This window comes from Cebidichthys violaceus, unplaced genomic scaffold (genome assembly GCF_023349555.1).
Source record: "Cebidichthys violaceus isolate CVI_PGR_0920_01 unplaced genomic scaffold, fCebVio1.0.p SCAF_60, whole genome shotgun sequence".
Classification (NCBI taxonomy): domain Eukaryota; kingdom Metazoa; phylum Chordata; class Actinopteri; order Perciformes; family Stichaeidae; genus Cebidichthys; species Cebidichthys violaceus.
In genome coordinates, this window is record NW_027176817.1 from 360,540 (window position 1) to 379,539 (window position 19,000).

The 19,000-nt window shown below is 41.1% G+C and overlaps 1 protein-coding gene across 1 annotated transcript; it reads left to right on the forward strand.

Annotated features, from left to right (window-relative positions):
• Window positions 1–15,894: 15,894 nt before the first annotated feature.
• On the forward strand, window positions 15,895–18,563 carry kcna1b (potassium voltage-gated channel, shaker-related subfamily, member 1b). The gene has a single exon (XM_068734065.1). It carries the CDS (start codon window positions 15,996–15,998, stop codon window positions 17,487–17,489), a length of 1,494 nt encoding a protein of 497 aa, XP_068590166.1. The 5' UTR covers window positions 15,895–15,995; the 3' UTR covers window positions 17,490–18,563.
• Window positions 18,564–19,000: the final 437 nt, after the last annotated feature.

Sequence of the window (19,000 nt, forward strand, 5' to 3'; positions counted from 1 at the left end):
GCTCAACGTTGACAAAACCACTGATCTTTATTAGGCCAATTATCTTGTTTACCAATTATTTATATTTTGTTGTTGTGTTTTTTTTAAATGTACTTCTTAATTATAACCCCAATTGTTATAGTGTGCACACATGGTCCTTGTCTTTCATGTGAGGTAGTTCACAATCTCCAGATAAATAATAGGTTTTAATAAATCTTGAGTAATTATCTCGATCATATTCTTCACCACAAAAATTTGATTTGGTATCCTGAGAAAATCGGTAGAAATCTATAAAGTAATTTGTGATATTTTGGGATTACAGACCTACAATAATATTTGCAATCATGTCCACTTTGAGCTCCCTCAGATGAATTTACTGTTTTAACATTCCTCAGCCGTTTCACGACTCATCGGAGTAAATTTGTATCTCATCCTCACTTTTCACATTTTCATACAATCTGATGTTTGTTTATTATTTGTTTTAGTCTGGGTGCTAAGTTCTGACCAATTTTAGTATCATTATTGAAAACTAAAACTGAATGAAAGCTAATTAAGATGAAAGTGAAACTAAACTAAAATATATATATATATAAACACATTCCCAGTGACTTTTTATTGTTACATTTGTTTAACTTAAAAGTTCTTTATTCAGCTGTTATGAATAAATATCAACTCAAGATCAGCATCTCTTAGTACTGAAGCTCTGGAAGAAGTTTGTTTTTGAGTTTAGAAACAAGACTGAGAGAAAAGTTTCAAAATAAAAAGTAGAATGATGATCATAGACTTTTACCGACATGAGTGTAACACATGCAGGTGGTCTCCTTGTATTTGAGGTCAGTCCTGTATTCATTCACTGATCTGTGTTTGTCTGCTAACAGCTGATACAATCGTGACAAAAATATCTTTCTGTCTGCAAAACCTCAACTTGTGTCGTCAGTGTTTTAAAAAAAAAGTTTTTATTTTTGTTAACTTGAGTGTCTGTGTATGTCACTGTGCGACAGGTATAAAGTTAAATAACAGAAAAAAGAGAACAAGTCTTTCATAATTGTGAAATGTGTTGGGCTTAGAATCGTACATACTGTATATGCACAACCAAGTCATTCTGAATAGTCGTGACTATGTTTATTGTGGCCTTTTCTTTCTCTTTAATGTACTGCAATGTTGTAAATGATTTGTATAATATGATATAATGTATATTAAAGTTAACAAGGCTTTATGTTTCTACCACCTATGTTTAATAAATAAATGAACTGTGCTCAAACGTATAACACGCCCACTTTTTATCTAAACGTCGTTCAGGTCACATACATTTTATTACAGTAATACTTCGTTAAATACACCAAACTTATAGGTGAAGACTGTAGTGTTAGCGGCTTTTGTTATTTGACGTATGTTTGAAAAGAGACAATTATATTATTATATATTTATTTTATAGTTTTCTTTTATCTTTTGCTTTTGTCTTTTGTGATTTTCTAGGATCAACAGTAAGTGAACGCATCACTGTCTACAGCTGGCACATGTTTTTATGCTAAGCTAACCGGCTGTAGCCTTGTAGGTAATGGGTGAACATGAGAGTGGTAATGGTCTTCCTCGTGGAAACATTTGAGTCGTATGATTTTCTAACTTTTTGACTCTGCAGAGATGATCCAGCAGGTCGCGTGCTTTAACTTGAGCCTCATTCAAAATTAATGACTGTTGAGCTGCAATGAAACAGATCCATTACATAAAAGAAAGCTGCTCAGCAGGAAACAACCTACAAGTGAGCTCAGACCATTAGGAGAGAGAACTGCTGAATCAGCAGTCATAATAGTTCTCATCCAGTCAAAGGAGAAGGAAAAAAACAGACTCAACATCTAAATGTACATCTTGGATTATGTGCTTCAGTCGCTGTTGTTTGAAGTGAATATCGATGTGTTGTTGGCAAATTATGAAAGTAGGTTCAATCCTGAAAGTGATATTTTCCTACAGTGTATTTGCTTATCTGCTTTAACATAATGACTGTAGGATTGTCATATAATATATTATATTCATGTGTTTAATATCATAAATATATTTGTTCTCAGTCATTCATCGACTGCCCTTCGCAGGTCTGTGTCAGTCACATCAGCTCCCTCTTTCTCGGGGGTTGATTAGCTTATTAAATCATTATAAAACAGGGAAAACATATTCTTTGAAGTGTAGACATACTATGAAATGATGTGCTTATTTGTTGTGTATAAAGTCACTAAAACAGCAACATGGTGACGGTTGCATGATCAGCACCACAGAGAGCTCCACACACAAAACAAGCAAGAGTGTAGTTAATAAAAGCTGCATTCTCTCTAGTGTCCAGCAGGGGGCGACTCCTCTGGTTGTATAGAAGTCTAGTCTAAAATGACTCTACTTCTCTCTTGATTTATTCCCTCAGTAAACATTGTAAACATGAGTTTATGGTCTCAATCTCTAGTTTACAGTCTTCTTCAATACAGCATGATGTTCATTTAGTACATTATGCTCCATTTAGAGTCAAACACACCAGAAAGCAGGGGATGCTTTAGGGGCCATTTAGACTACGATACCTTGTATTAGTACACAGATCGGACGGATGTGTATGCTGAGAGACGTGATCACTTTGTCTTTGTGTCTCTAAAAACTCCGCTTCACATCAACGATCGGTCGGTCCGATGTGGTTTCACTTGTCCCGTCCAATGAGGCCGCGAGTCCGAGCGGGAAACTGGACTACAGCAGGTCTGAGAGGAACCATCTGTTGACGAGGACGTGATGTCAGCGTCCTCCTCATGACCCGCGTGAATCAGCGCTGAGCTCAACTCACTGAAACATATTAGCTTTGTCTGCTAAGCTGGACATCTTCATGCCGTTATCATCTGCACTCTTTCCGTTAATGTGTTCAATGTTACCGACGGGCGGATCAATGGCGGCCTGTGGAGTCTTTTTGGTAAAGCGGCTGATTAATCAATGAACAGCTTACTTCACTTAAACAATGGGTTTAACAAGGATCAGCTGAGGGTCCGGACCACCGTGAGGAGTGAACCGAAGGCTCTCGGAGTGACACATCGCTGTTAGACCACTAATCTTTGCAGCCATTACTGCTTCATCAGAGTTCTCTCATCCCTCAGATCTCAGCTGGGATTAGCCTTTTAATCCCAGGACTTTCCCGTCCATTTGAAGACGGCCACTAGTCATTAATCTGCTCGGCCTCAGCCGGTCACGTCGGTCACGTGATCACCGGGAATCCTTTTGCTCTCTTTTGCCTCAGAGGAAGCGATGACGAATTCAGGCAGATTATTGAACAGCTGATTTCATGTTTTCACTGATCAGTTATGAGTTGTTATTGGCTGCAGAATGACACTTTTAAGTTCAGTTTAAAAAAAGATCAGAAATCAAATCTAGTTTATTGAACACCAGAGCAACATATTGGGAAATTACATAAATAAAATACAAACTAAATAATTAAAAAATCTATATAAATAAAAACAAATGTCACAATTGATTCATTGATATGCATAATTATTGGAAACTTAATTTTCTATATATGTTTATTTGTATTGTGGTCTGAATGCAACTCTCATTGATTTCCTTTTTTTTAAAAGTACATCTGACTAAAATTATTAACATTATATAAATTAAAATAAATATTATAATAACACTATATATATTTTCTCTCCAGGGTGTTTGCACCATTTTAAACCAGAACTTTTCCAGTAAAATAAGAAAATAAATCAGATTTCATGCTTATGAACATTCAAAATATTCACAAAAATAATAGATTTAAGATACAAAATACATTTATGATTATTTCGTCACGTCACTGAGGTTGTTAAGTTGTCATGGAAACACATCCGGGTTAGTTCTGCAGGCTGGAGGGCAAAACAAGGTTGATCCCGCCCTCAAAGTGTAGACTCTGTTTTATTTTTAATAATTTTTTGGGTCGTACCATCAGAGAAAAGAATCACAGGGGGGGGGGGTGGGAAATCACACAGCATGTCGACCTGACACACACACACACACACACACACACACACACACACAGCAGCAGCAGCATTAGCTAATAAATATCGTACACTGGCTTAATTGCATAAATTGTTACGCTCTGACGGGTAAACTGCTGCGAACCCCCCCCCCCCCCCCCCCCCATCTGGATGTTTAATGGTGCAGCCTGGCAGGACCCTCAGCGAAAATAGACTCCAGAATCCCCTCAAAGAAAGAGGAGCGTTCTAAAAATAGCTCACACACACACACACACACACACACACACACACACACACACACACACACACACACACACACACACACACACAGTTAAAAGCCAGTGACATGCTGCATGCAGGGATTCCCTGAAGGTTGTGTTTTTAAGATTTACATGAAATAATGAAATAAAGAAACACATGCAGGATAAAAGGAGCTGTTTGTTCATTTTTACCTTTGGATATATTTATTTCACAGTAAAGGTCAAATACACAATAAACACTGTAATTGTGGCAAAAAGTTATTATAAATATATATATATATATATATACGTATATATATATATATGTATATATATATATATATATATATATATATGTATATATATATATATATATATATATATATAATATATATTTAGTGAACGCATCACGCTGTCACATCGGTTTAAACATGAACATTAGCTTAAAGTCTCCATGACGTTCTAAGATCGGAAAAATTAAAGCGGTCACTCGCATAATCGTCATTCCTTTATTCAAAATACATGAAGTCAAATGTTTCATTTATACTCTCCTAAATGTGGACTCTACACGTCAATGTTTAAATAATGCACGGTGGAGGAAACCTTCATGAAACCAGCGGAGGGTTAAATGGATTTGTGCCTCGTGATCTCGTGTTTAATTCATATTTATTTCCTCCACAAACAAAGACGTAAACATTCCAGACCAACCCTCTGAAGCAGACGGCGTTCCTCCTGCTGCTCCTCTTCCTCTGCAGCGTCCCACTAACATCTGACCTCTTTGTTATTCGTCCTGCAGAACGCCGTCCGTCCTACTGCTGCACCACTCTGTACTTCATGTTCCGCCGATATCATTTATTCATGCAGCAGAGCCGAGAGTCTGCTCACAGACCCAACCAACAACCGCTCCACGCTCCTCCAGTGGAGATGAAGATCTTCCTGCAGTCACTCAGATGAGGCTTTAGAGGGATTGAAGACTTAGACTTGAAGAACATCTGACTGATGGTTTAACACATGAAGAGACTCAGAATACATCTGGTATTCAGATCCTCAACCACACTAAAAGTACAAATGCTACACTGTGAACTTGCTCTGTTTCATTACAGTACTACTACCACACTGTAACAATACTCTGTTACAGTAAAGTACTAATACCATACTGTGGAAATACTTTGTTACAGTAAAGGTACTACTACCACACTGTGAAAATACTATGTTACAGAAAAAATACTAATAGCACACTCTAAAAATACTCTGTTACAGTAAAGGTACTACTACCACACTGTAACAATACTCTGTTACAGTAAAGTACTACTACCACACTGTGAAAATACTATGTTACAGAAAAAATACTAATAGCACACTCTAAAAATACTCTGTTACAGTAAAGGTACTACTACCATACTGTGAAAATACTCTGTTACAGTAAAGGTACTAATACCACACTGTAACAATACTCTATTACAGTGAAATGTTCAGTAAAAGTTAAAAGTTAAAGTTAGAAGTCTTGATCAAACCAAACTCCATTCAGAAAACAAACATTTTAAAAGTTGTCTGCTTGTCGTCTTTCAGACCAGAGAACTCATGAATTCAGACTTTTAATAAATCGTCATCATTATGTTTCTACTTCTGAATCCGTTTGATCTGTTTATTGTAAGTAAATCACAGTAATTTTTTGGGTTCATACCGCTGTAGTAAACCAGATTAATACAGCAGATATGTGGCTTCCTCTACAGTGAATACAGCCTGGTGAACTCAGACACGGACTTCCGCAACATGAAGCTTTAGAAAAGGTTTAGGTGGTAAACACACCCATGGTTCATCCTCTGCCGACCATGAATCTCCACAGTGAAAAGTGTTGTGTGTTCTGGACCATATTGTTGATTACAGATACTGTGAACTCCATAATTTGTATTGTATTGACGTTTCGTTTCCCTCTGGAGTTCTGCAGTTATTTAAAGACACTCATCAGTCGTCGGCAAAGAATCTCCTCCGACATCAAACGCTTCGCTCTTCCCTCCGACTCGCTGCCGTCTCGAGTGTTTCGCATCGATCGGCTCATTGACGCCGCGCCGCGTCCGCGTCAATGTTATGATGATGGAGCTGCCGTTTTGGACATCGAACGTGGTCAGACGACGCTTCTTTATTTACCCTGAACCTCGAGACCCGATCGTAAATGATCTCCTCCAGACAGCAAGTCAAACTGGCTCCCATTCACTCCACAACAAAGTGTTCACATATAGAATGATCCCACAACCTTTAAACACACCTGACATCACCGGAGCAATAAGTCCCATAAACAGCCAATAAGAACCTGGTGCTCAGCTTTAGAAAGTGGACCGTGATGTAGGGGCAATAGCACAGCAACAGTGCTGCATTTCTACTATATGTGCATGTACTTTAGACCAGCAGCTGTGATGCGAGGCGCATTGTTTGCATACTTCCAATGCATACTTTGTGTGTACTTTGAGGATTTACAATTTTACTGATGTGTTGATGTGTTTCATGCTAGTGAAGGGGATGATGGTCTACATGCTGTTTTCCCTCAAACCTCCAGCACACGAAAGACATTTTTTTGGCGTGAACCTTTAAGCTCAGGTTTATGTTTAGGTTTCTGTTCATTGTCATGTATTATTATGTTACATTGTGAGTCATCCATCTGCTTAATGTTTGGTACATAGTTATATAGTGATGTCATAGTCTCCCTGTATCTGGTGGGAAGACTGAAGGAGATAACTGCCATACCTGTGATCCAACCCAACCAATGAACGACCAGTATTTACCTTCATTCTCGGTTCCTACTTCCTCTTCATGTTTACATTTCTGCTCTTTACATGAATACAGTGTTTTCAAAATAAACTTTTGTCTCCACAGGAAATAACTTAGTTAGGTTCAGGGAAAGATCGTAAAATATTAAGATCGTAAAATACTTAGTTAGGTTCAGGAAAAGATCATAAAATATTAAGATCGTAAAATTATTACTTAGATTTAGGAAAAGATCGTAAAATATTAAGATCATAAAATACTTAGTTAGGTTCAGGAAAAGATCTTAAAATATTAAGATCGTAAAATACTTAGTTAGGTTCAGGAAAAGATCGTAAAATATTAAGATCGTAAAATACTTAGATTTAGGAAAAGATCGTAAAATATTAAGATCGTAAAATACTTACTTAGATTTAGGAAAAGATCATAAAATATTAAGATCGTAAAATACTTAGTTAGGTTCAGGAAAAGATCGTAAAATATTAAGATCGTAAAATACTTAGATTTAGGAAAAGATCGTAAAATATTAAGATCGTAAAATACTTACTTAGATTTAGGAAAAGATCGTAAATATTAAGATCATAAAATACTTACTTAGGTTCAGGGAAACATCGTGAAATATAAGTCTGAATTAACTGACAGCTCGTATCTCAGATTTTGGACTCTTTTTTGGAACATGAACCTCATGACACTCCCTCCATCATCGTCATCAGCACCGCTACGTTCCGTGTCCCCCCCCTCCATCACTCACCCCTTTTCCTCCCCCATCTGTCACTTCACCTCCCTCTCTCTTCGCCGGCTCCCCCGTGACGTGACTCTAATAATAGCTCCCTGAAGTCGGGGCCCGGCAAACCCCCCAAGGGCCATGTGTTGGTCTTGAAGGGCACGGCATGAATCGGCCACGCTCTTTTCCCTGCATGCTACTGGGCTTATAATAGCTCCAGAGAAAGGGGGGGGGGGTCATTATATAAGCTTCCTGTGTGTTTATGAATGACGGGGGGGGTACTACATTCATAGTTCTCACTGCAGCTGCTGCTGTGAACATTCACTCATCCATGTGTGAACGTATTGAGAATTTACATGAATAAGAGATACAAATAGTGATCACTTCTACGAACAGTGAGGTGAAGGAATCCAGCTGAATTATCTCAACACTAATTTACACACCTGTAAAGTTCAATATTTGGGTTTTTCCGCCCGTTCGCTCATTGTTTGTAGTGAGTTTTTTACTGAAAGCAGCCCTGTTGTTTACGTTTATTATGATGATTTTAAAGGTTATCGTTTTATGTTGAAGAGTTTTAAGGAACAGGCTGGTCTGTGCCATAATTCGTAGATATCCGACAAAATCAAAAACGTAGGAAATCCACGTAATCATGAACGAGACCGCAAAAGCCGACAGAGGATGTTAAGAATTTATTTTTCACGTATCTTCTGTACTGAAGTAACAACACTTCTGCAGTGATTTTAACACAAACCGCGATCTTCTTCTAAACCTAACAAAGTGTTTCTGTATTGAAGAAGACTGTAAACTAGAGATTGAGACCATAAACTCATGTTTACAATGTTTACTGAGGGAATAAATCAAGAGAGAAGTAGAGTCATTTTAGACTAGACTTCTATACAACCAGAGGAGTCGCCCCCTGGTGGACACTAGAGAGAATGCAGCTTTAACACATGAAGCTTTGACTTCACTCTTCAGAACCAGAGGTTTAAAATCGAATGTTCTCTTGCTAGTTTCTCAAGATTTTGCGATACATTTGGATTGAAACTTGACTACTGAGAGCCACTAAAAGCAGAATGAAGTGAACTGATGAATATGGGGTGACCGTGGATAAGTGGAGAGGAGGGCCGACTTTCAATCAGACCAGGGTGGTTTGATCCCTGGCTACTGCTCTACTAGTCTCATGTCAATGTGTCAATGAGCAAGACACTTAACCCCAAAATGTCTCCTGTAGCTGCGTCTACGGTGTGTAGATAGATACTGAAATGTAAGTCGCTTTGGATAAAAGCGTCTGCTGAATGACCGTAATGTAATGTAAAGAATCCTCTACCAGAGCTTTATTGTTTCCACGTCTCCGTTAGCATTTGGTTCTTCACCAGCAGAGAATGAGTATTTCATGAAGCTGCACCATCCCTTCTGTCTCGTGAGGCTTTCAGGGGCGAGGTACAACTGAGGCAGAGATAAGAGGGATGTAGGACGAGATGATGGCTGAGGGAGTAAAGGAGAGAGAGAGAGAGAAGGAGAGGGGGGGAGGATAAAGAGGAAGAGGAGGAGGAAGAGGAGGAAAAGGAGGAGGAAGATGGAGAGCCCCGTGGAAAAGAGGAACGCTTAATGAGTATGTTGCCCCTGATTCAAGGAGGGAGAAGATGGGACTGAGTGCTGCCACGGGGGGAAGCATCGGCCTACATGAAGGAGAGGCATCCCTCCTCCTCTTCCTCGTCCTCCTCCTCCTCCTCCTCTTCCAGAAAACACAAGAGTACAGAGCTCTCTGTAGGACTTAAGTAGTCCTGGAGATGTGCATCAATCTAAACTGAACTCGTTATTAATTCAAAACTTTTACTCCGTGGAAAAAAATAAAATCAGTACCCAAGTTCAAGTATCTTTGTAGTTATATTCACTCACGTAGAAGTAAAAATACAATAGCTACCTGGAAACATGTTTTCAGCAGGAGGCAACCTCCGGTTATTTAAAGTTCTTCAAAGCTTCATGTGTTAAAGCTGCATTCTCTCTAGTGTCCACCAGGGGCGACTCCTCTGGTCGTATAGAAGTCTAGTCTAAAATGACTCTACTTCTCTCTTGATTTATTCCCTCAGTAAACATTGTAAACATGAGTTTATGGTCTCAATCTCTAGTTTACAGTCTTCTTCAATACAGCATGATGTTCATTTAGTACATTATGCTCCATTTAGAGTCAAACAGACCATAAAGAGGGGGATGATTTAGGGGCGGGGCTACACAGTGATTGACAGGTCGACACCACGGGGTTGTCCGTGTTTTCCTCTTACAAATTTATTCGCCTAAAAATGTCTTTTCAGAGCTCAGTTGAACTTTTACTTTGACTTCAATGCTAACATGCTGATGTTTAGCGGGTACAAATGTTCACCTTCTTAGCTTAGCGAGTTAGCATGCTAGCAATAGCTCATTAGCAGCAAAGACAAACCACAGCTGACTGTCTTTAGTTCTGCAGGTGAATGAAAGTTCTGGACACATTAAACTTTCTGCCTCTTAAAGAAACAGTGTGTATGTTTTTAGTGGCATCAAGTGGTTTGTGGAAGGTTGCAACCAACTAAATACCCCTCAGTGTGTCGGAGAACTACAGTGGCCTGCAGGTAGTTGAAGTATCTTCAGGATTTAGCAATACCTGTTTATTTTGGGTTCATACAGCCGCAGTAAACCACGTATTGGCCTCCAAAGCACCAAAGTCATCTGTCCTCATAAACAACAGCAGTCGGCAGTCGACTAACAAGGCTGCTTATAAAATAATACGAGTGAATTAGAACTAATCCTGGTCTACGCATACCAGGGAACAGGAGCTCAGCAACCGGAGGACGAACGCTCTCCAAAGTTCAAGTGCACATTAAACTTTTCCACTTGCATTGAGGAGGGGGGGGCTCTGTCTTCCATCTTCAGTTTCAGCGGCGCTGAAGCGTCCGCAACCCGACGCCAGGCCGGTTTTAGCAGCAGCAGCAGCCTCTCCTTTGTGCATGGTATCACCTGACACCGGATAAAACAGCAGCGGCGCGTTTCAGGGAACGCCAACTGGGATGAAGTCATCCCAAGGTGCATCTGTGCGCCCGTGTGAACGTGTGAATTTGTTGACGAAGAGTTTTCAGGCTTCCGTTCACAACAGAAGTGGTGTCCGGCTGCATTAATCCCTCCGCAGGCTGAAGTCACCGTTTGGTTTTGACCTTTTAACAAACTGTCTACCGTTTACCGTCCTCATTAAAAAAAACTACAAGTCAATAACTATAATACCACAAAGTCACTTTGTCTGGTGGGCGGAGCTTAGTTTTGCTTTAACTGTTTCCAACATGGCAGCCAGTCACAAACTTTTAGATGTAAACAATGTTTCCGTTACAAACTGCCCCAGAGAGGAGAGGGATGAGAGAGCCGAGATGGATGCTAAGCTAACCCAGCTAGGACCTGAGGCTACTCCACTACCCAGCATGCACCTGGCTGTCTAAAGTTCAGTCGCAGAAAAATAAGATGTAAAGCAGCAGGTCGGTGACTGTTGAGCCCACATCTTCACAGAGACCTGGATCCACATGATCAAGCTGAACTTATCTCACCACTTATCAAACTATTTAGTTATTTATTTCAGCGTTTTATGCGACCTCTGCAGCTCATGATGTTCTCTAATCCCTCGTCTCTTACCCACAGGAGTTTGTTTTTCTTCTTTCAGAGAGAAAGTCCTTTGGTCGTTGGTTTTTCAAACTAAATTTAGTTTTACAGGAATTCACGGCGCCGTGCAGCCATGCAGAAACTCGTCCAGCTGTCGGACGGTTACAGTGACACGTTAACACTGTTACAACAAACATAGTTCAGTGAGTCAGACAGACCAACTTCACTTTAAACATCTTTTATTTTATTTATTATAACTGATATTCTGAATCAGCTTCAGTGGACACATATGTGAACACTTACAAGGAGTTTGACTTTGTCTTTGTCTCTGTCTCTGTCCTTGTCTGTGTCTTTGTCTCTGTCCTTGTCTTTTTCTGTGTCTCTGTCTCTGTCCTTGTCTTTGTCTTTGTCCCGGATGTTTCGTCCCTTCAGTAGAACTTGGACTGGTTCCAGCTCTGCAGCCAGCTGATCCTCCAGCTCCCTGCTCTCTGCTGGTCTGGTCCATCTGCTGGGCTTTTCCCTCCAACAGCCTCCAATCCTGCTGGAGAAAAATCAGACCGTCCAACGAGATGACGGCGACACAAGAATCATGATGACAATGACGTCACAATAAAGTCAAGAGGAAGAAGAAGGTTTAGGGGTGATACTTGAAGACCCGGAGCTCTCCATGGTGCTGAACTTTAAACGTCTTTGAAAACCAGTGAAACTGGTCATCCACGTGTTCTGTGGTTATTGAAGTGAAAGCTTGCTAAAGATTTACGTCTTCTGTTGGGAACCAATGGAGCTGAGAGCCACAGACAGGAAGTAAGAACGTCTTGAGAGACGGACTTGTTGGTTTGGACATAGACAGGTCAAAAAAGGAGACGGTCCACTGAGTCCACTAACTCCTAGATATCCCACAAAATCAATTCTAATGTAATCCACATATTGATTAACCAGGAAGTATTAAAAACATTTAAAAAACTGATAAATGGAGAAGTCAACATTGATTACGACACTTCTGTAGTTCTTTTAACCCAAACCACCAACATCTATTCCTGAACCTAACTAAGTTTGGTTGCCTCAACCTATATTAACGACACTTCTGTAGTTCTTTTAACCCAAACCTAAGTAGTTTCCTGTAAAGACAGAAGTTTATTTTGAAAACACTGTATTCATGTAACGAGCAGAAATTGACACATGTTGCTGGACTTCAGTAAGAAAACACAAACATTTTCTTCATAAGATATCATATGAACCGTTTTTTTTTTTGTTGACAATAAGGAAAATATAAAAATCTGTTAATTCTCCTTAAAATAATCCAAACTCCACTGACACACTATAATAATGGAGGAAACGTATCTTATAATGAATTCAAGCTGCTGCAGATGATTTTGTCTTTTCAAACAGTAAAGAGTCAAACTTTATTATAAAACATGAAAGTAAACATCAGTAAATATGACCTGCGAACATCTGACGAACAATAATGTAAAATAAAAACACAAAGTACATTAATTAAAGTCAAAATACAGAAACATTGATGTTAATAACTGTGTGATAAACTACGGAAGCTCATTTGTGCAGAGAAAGGAAGAAGTGGATGAAAAGTTAAGAATGATTTTATATCACAGTTCTGACGCATTTTATTCTTTTGTGTTTCTGAGAACGTACAGTTACAATCTCATAATTATAATAATTATCTTGAAGTCCTAAATTTCCCCTTTAGGCGTATAAATATCATACTTTTAGAAGACTTAGAAGGTCAACATTCTGAATCTAATAATTAGCATTTTGTTTGTCATAATATTGATCTTATAGTGGAAACTTAATATCTCATCATTTATATTTAAAATGTTAAAACGTTGATGAAAATATTTAAAATACATTTAGAGAGTCACATTTTGGAGCAACTATCTTTAAATTTAGATTTACTATCTCACAATTTGACTCTTGGTATCTCATCATTGTTGACATCATTTATATTTTCTAGTGTTTTTAAACATCATAATTGACATATAATTTGATTAAGTGAGTCATAATTTGCAGTTACTATCTCTTTATTTTATTTCATAATCTAACAATTTAAATTTAGAATTAATAAATCAAAATCATAACATTTAAGTTTTGTATCTTGGGAGTTTCAGTCATCATTTTCATGTATTGTTTTATAATCTCATAATTTTTGTTAATTAATGAACCAGAATCACTGGATTTAAAAAAGTAATTATATTGACTTAGTAAACATTTTAATCAAATTCTCATGATTTTACGTTATATACTTTGTACTCAGTGTTTCATAATTGTGATTCACTATAACTATATTACATATATATATATATATATATATATATCTATATATAAAAATATATATAGATATATAAGTTATATATCTATATATAGATATATAACTTATATATCTATATATGTATATATAAGTTATATATATATATATATAAAAAAATTATATATATATATATATCTCTATTGTATATATATATATGTTATATAGTTATATATGTGTATTATGAGCATTAAAAGTCTTCTACACAGCTGATCATTTATATTGATCTTGTGTCTCTGATCTACACTCTCGCCGTCACGTGGTTTTAACAAAAGGAACCAAAACAAATGAATAAATAAAATTTAAATAAATAAATAAAAACACACTGCTGGTTTTTTTTTGCCCCCGTTACCATAGCAACACCGGGATATTTACACCGACGTGCAGCACCGACTGTCGCAAACTGCTCAGCAGCCAATTACGTTGAGTAAAAGCCTCTCTCTCTCTCTCTCTCTCTCTCTTTGTCTCTCTCTCTCTGTCCCTCTCTGTCTCTCTCTGACTCTCTCTGTCTTTCTCTCTCCGACTCTCTCTCTCTCTGACACTCTCTCTCTCTGACTCTCTCTGTCTCTCTCTCTCTCTGACTATCTCTCTCTCTGACTCGCTCTGTCTCTCTCTCTCTCTGACTCTCTCTCAATTTTTTTTTCAATTCAATTGCTTTATTGGCATGAACGTTTAGAAACAGTATTGCCAAAGCATCAACACAATTAAACATACAATAACACAATACCTCTCTCTCTCTCTCTCTCTCTCTCTGTCTCTTTCTCTCTCTGTCTCTCTTTCTGACTCTCTATCTCTGTTTCTCTCTGACTCTCTCTTTCTCTCTCTCTCTCTCTCTCTCTCTCTCTCTCTCTCTCTCTCTCTCTCTCTCTCTCTCTCTCTCTGCAGATTCCTCCAGTCAGGAGTCAGACCGGGAGCACAGGAACAGAACCAGCTGGTTACGTAACGGACCGGTGTGTGTGTTTATTGAATGCATTTATAACCAGCTGGATTTAAACTAACGCGCGCTCTGGACCTGCTGCTGTCCGGTACCGGAGCTGGTTTTTATATTTCTTTTGCAGACACTGTGTTGTACAGTCTGTCTGCATTGCGTCGAACCCCCACCACCACCACCACCTCCTCTCCTCTCCCCTCACTCCCTCTCTCCTAACCCCTCCCTGCCTCCTCCACTCCCCCCCCCCCCCCCCCCCCCCTCTCTCTCTCTCTCCATGAAATCCTGCAATATGCTTCCAAATTACCGGAGACACGTCCTCGGTCTCGTGCGCCTTTAGTGCGGGATCTTAAAAAAACCGGTTTCTCCCTCAAAGCCTCCGCGTGGTTTTTATTTAGTATTTTTTTTATTTTTACCGCAGCATTAAAAAAAAGAACACGAGAGAGAGAGAGAGGGAGAGAGAGAGTGAGAGAGAGAGAGAGAGAGAGAGAGAGAGAGAGAGAGAGAGAGAGAGAGAGAGAGAGACGCGTTTCTGCTGATGCTGCAGTGTCCAGTCCTCCCAGTCCTCCCACAACAGACTGGGAGCGTATTGATCCGGCGGCTGATTCTCTCCTTATTTCCCGTCATGCTTTTAATAAATTCTCAGTCAGGATTTTTGCAGCTGAGCCGCGGTTCAGAACCGTCTGAAGCCTCCTCGTCCTCCTCCTCTTCCTCCTCCTCCTGCTGCTGCAGCGGGCTGACAACCAACACCAAGAGGATCCGGATGTGGACCAAGAAGACAACATAGTCTGTAAATTTTTAAGAGATCTTTTAAAACGATATCAGGATTAAACTCCAAGTTGGGGGAAAAAGGTGTGTGGAAGGGGGGTGGGGGGGTGGGTGGAGGGGGGGGTGGTGTGGGGGACCTTCCTCTCCATCTGCTGCTCTCCAAAACTCAAGGTACGTTTTTTAAATCCATTATCTTCTCTTTTAATTTACATTTAATGATCTGTTGATTTGTGTAAGTGTTTAAATGTGGCGAGTGAGAAGAAGAACTGCAGGACCTGATGTGCGCAGAGAGAAAGAGAGAGAGAGAGAGGGGGAGAGAGAGAGAGAGAGAGAGAGAGAGAGAGAGAGAGAGAGAGAGAGAGAGAGAGAGAGAGAGGAAGCGCAGCAGGACTGCAAACTTGAATACTGATGTATGCGGTAAAAAAAAAAAGACATACAGTGAATGCAGCACAGAGCTGCTGAAGTGTAGCACACGGCGGGTTTCATATCTGACACGTTTGTCCATCTTTACAGGTGACGAAGCGTTCTATGAGGAGAAAGAAGACGACGGTGATGATGATGATGAAGGAGAGGGAGGCTCTGCACAGCTCGCGGCCTCAGTAGAGGCTTCTTCTCTTTCGACCTGCTGTCCTTCACCTTCACGCCGCTTCCTCTTCTTCCCGCCCACCACCACCACCGCCCGCCAGGAAGGATGACCGTGGTGTCCACGGAGAACATGGACGAGACCTCCACCCTGCCGGGCCACCCGCAGGACCCGTACCCGCCCGACGACGACCACGACGACCACGACTGCTGTGAGCGGGTGGTCATCAACATCTCAGGCTTGCGCTTCGAGACCCAGCTGAAGACGCTGGCCCAGTTCCCGGAGACCCTCCTCGGGAACCCCAAGAAGAGGATGCGCTACTTCGACCCTCTGCGAAACGAGTATTTCTTCGACCGGAATCGCCCGAGTTTCGACGCCATCCTGTACTACTACCAGTCCGGCGGGAGGCTGAGGCGGCCGGTCAACGTGCCGCTGGATATGTTCTCGGAGGAGATAAAGTTTTATGAACTCGGCGCGGAGGCCATGGAGAAGTTTCGCGAGGACGAGGGATTTATCCGGGAGGAGGAGCGACCGTTGCCGGAGAAGGAGTTCCAGCGGCAGATCTGGCTCCTCTTCGAGCATCCGGAGAGCTCGGGTCCCGCCCGGGGGATCGCCATCGTCTCGGTGATGGTTATCCTTATTTCAATAGTCATATTTTGTTTGGAGACGTTACCGGAGCTGAAGGAGGATCCCAACCAACGGATGCGCGTCGTGGGGAACATCACGGTTTACTACAAGCCGAACGTCCTCACGGACCCTTTCTTCGTGGTGGAGACGCTCTGCATCATCTGGTTTTCTTTTGAGTTGATAGTCCGGTTTTTCGCCTGTCCCAGCAAGGCGGCGTTCTTTAAAAACATGATGAACTCCATCGACATCGTGGCCATCATCCCGTACTTCATCACGCTCGGGACGGAGCTGGCCGACGACCAGGACAGCAAGGAGAGTAAGGGAGGAGGAGGGGAACAGGCCACGTCTCTGGCTATTCTCAGGGTAATCCGCCTGGTGAGGGTGTTCAGGATCTTTAAGCTGTCCCGGCACTCCAAGGGGCTCCAGATTTTGGGGCAAACTCTAAAGGCCAGCATGCGGGAGCTGGGCCTGCTCATCTTCTTCCTCTTCATCGGCGTGATTTTGTTCTCCAGCGCCGTCTACTTCGCCGAGGCTGAGGAGAAGGAGTCGTTCTTCACCAGCATCCCGGACGCCTTCTGGTGGGCCGTGGTGTCCATGACCACCGTGGGCTACGGGGACATGTACCCGGTGACCATCGGGGGGAAGATCGTGGGCTCGCTGTGCGCCATCGCCGGCGTGCTCACCATCGCGCTGCCGGTGCCGGTCATCGTGTCCAACTTCAACTACTTCTACCACCGCGAGACGGAGGGCGAGGAGCAGGCGCAGCTGCTCAACGTCAGCAACCAGAACTTGGCGTCGGACACCAACTCGAGCCGCCGCAGCTCGTCGGCGGTCAGCAAGTCGGAGTACATGGAGATAGACGAGGACATGAACAACAGCATCGACAACTTTAGGGAAGCGAACCTTAGGACTGCCAATTGCACGGCGCCCAGCCAGAACTGTGTGAACAAGGGGAAGCTGCTCACCGACGTGTGAGGTGGCGGCAAACCGACAACCGACGCGTCCCGTGGCGGTGTAAATATTGTAGAAATATATAATATCTCGATGCTTTATCTCCATTGGTGCATTTTAATTCTTCTTCTTTTTTTTTGCATTTTGATTCAGACACGTGGTAAAATTACACAAAAAAAAGAAGGTAAAAAGGCTCAGTTAGTTCATGAAAACACAACCACAGACTTGTTTGGTAATCACACAAAGATCAGCTGGTGTCGGGGGGAATGTTTCTTTGATATTTTAACCATTTTTGGAAATTTGTGGCTGTTTATCAAACAGCGAGAGTCTAACGAAAGACATAAGTCAGGATGTCTCGACTTCTTCTGCTTTGATCATTCCAAACTTACCAGCATCTACCAGACAGGAAGTGACATCATGGAAGTTTATTATCAAGTTGCACTATGGGACGTGTAGGAACCAGTGTTTCTGCTCCAAACAATTGAGACAAAAGTCAAGATGTTTTAGTCTCTGTTGCACCAATTTGTACCATTCTCAAACTTTTACAGACGCGCAGTACTGAAGCGATGGATCTTGAGGTATTCTGTTAAAGCACAACTCTGATCTCTTTGACGTCTCTTAAAAGGAAATCATCGCTGGTTTCAGATCAATCTAGATGAAAACAATCTTGTTTTTGGATCTTTTCATGGATACAGAGGGATGCAGAAGAGCAAATATTTAGCAAATTAAAGGGAGTTAATTTCCCTCAAGGCAAATTTATTCGTGTAGCACCTTTGAACATCAGGAAATAATAACTAAAAATAAGTTAAAAAAGATTAAACAACAGAATAATAAAGAGTGCAGTGCAAGATATGAATGCAAAGTCCCACATTTAGTTCAATAAAAGGCAGAAAAGTTTGAGAGTTGAATATATAAATTCAACGAGGGAACAATTAACTAAGTTGACACCGGAATTTATCCACAAATCTCCCGACACCTCGCTTTGTGCAAAGGACTCGACAACAGGAAACAAACAACAGAGCCCAGCTGAAGAGCTTCGTCGGAGGACGCTACATTTCCCGAGTGGATTACAGTGGGGGTTTTTTTTAAGCGGCACATCCAGGAACTTTTTTTTGGGGGGGGGGGGGGGGGGGGGGACTCAACGCCAGATGTTGACGGATGATTTTTTTCAGGCACCTTATCAAGAACCAAACAGGAAGTGTGCCGAGCCTCGCGGAGGATTATCTGCACTGCTGCTGCTGCTACAGGTCGGCTGGAGGTTCCCTGTATGACGCCATGCAACACTCCTTTATATAAAAAGAAGCATGTGGAGACTCTCTTCTCTCTTATATTGGCATGCACAAGACGTTACCTCATTCTTACTTTTGCATTTTCTTTTTTTTCGTCCCTCTTTTAAAACCCTCATCTTCTCCTCCTGAAACTTTTTTCTCTTCATTTGTTTTTCACCAAAAGTGCACTGGCTATTTATTATTATTTGAATTATTTTCAAAAGCATTTACGTGTTGAATGTTAACGCATTAAGGGAACAGGAACAC

What these genes read in the sequence shown, in the direction of transcription:
- kcna1b (XM_068734065.1), top strand. Translation starts at nt 15,996, where the DNA reads ATGACCGTGGTGTCCACGGAGAACATGGACGAGACCTCCACCCTGCCG.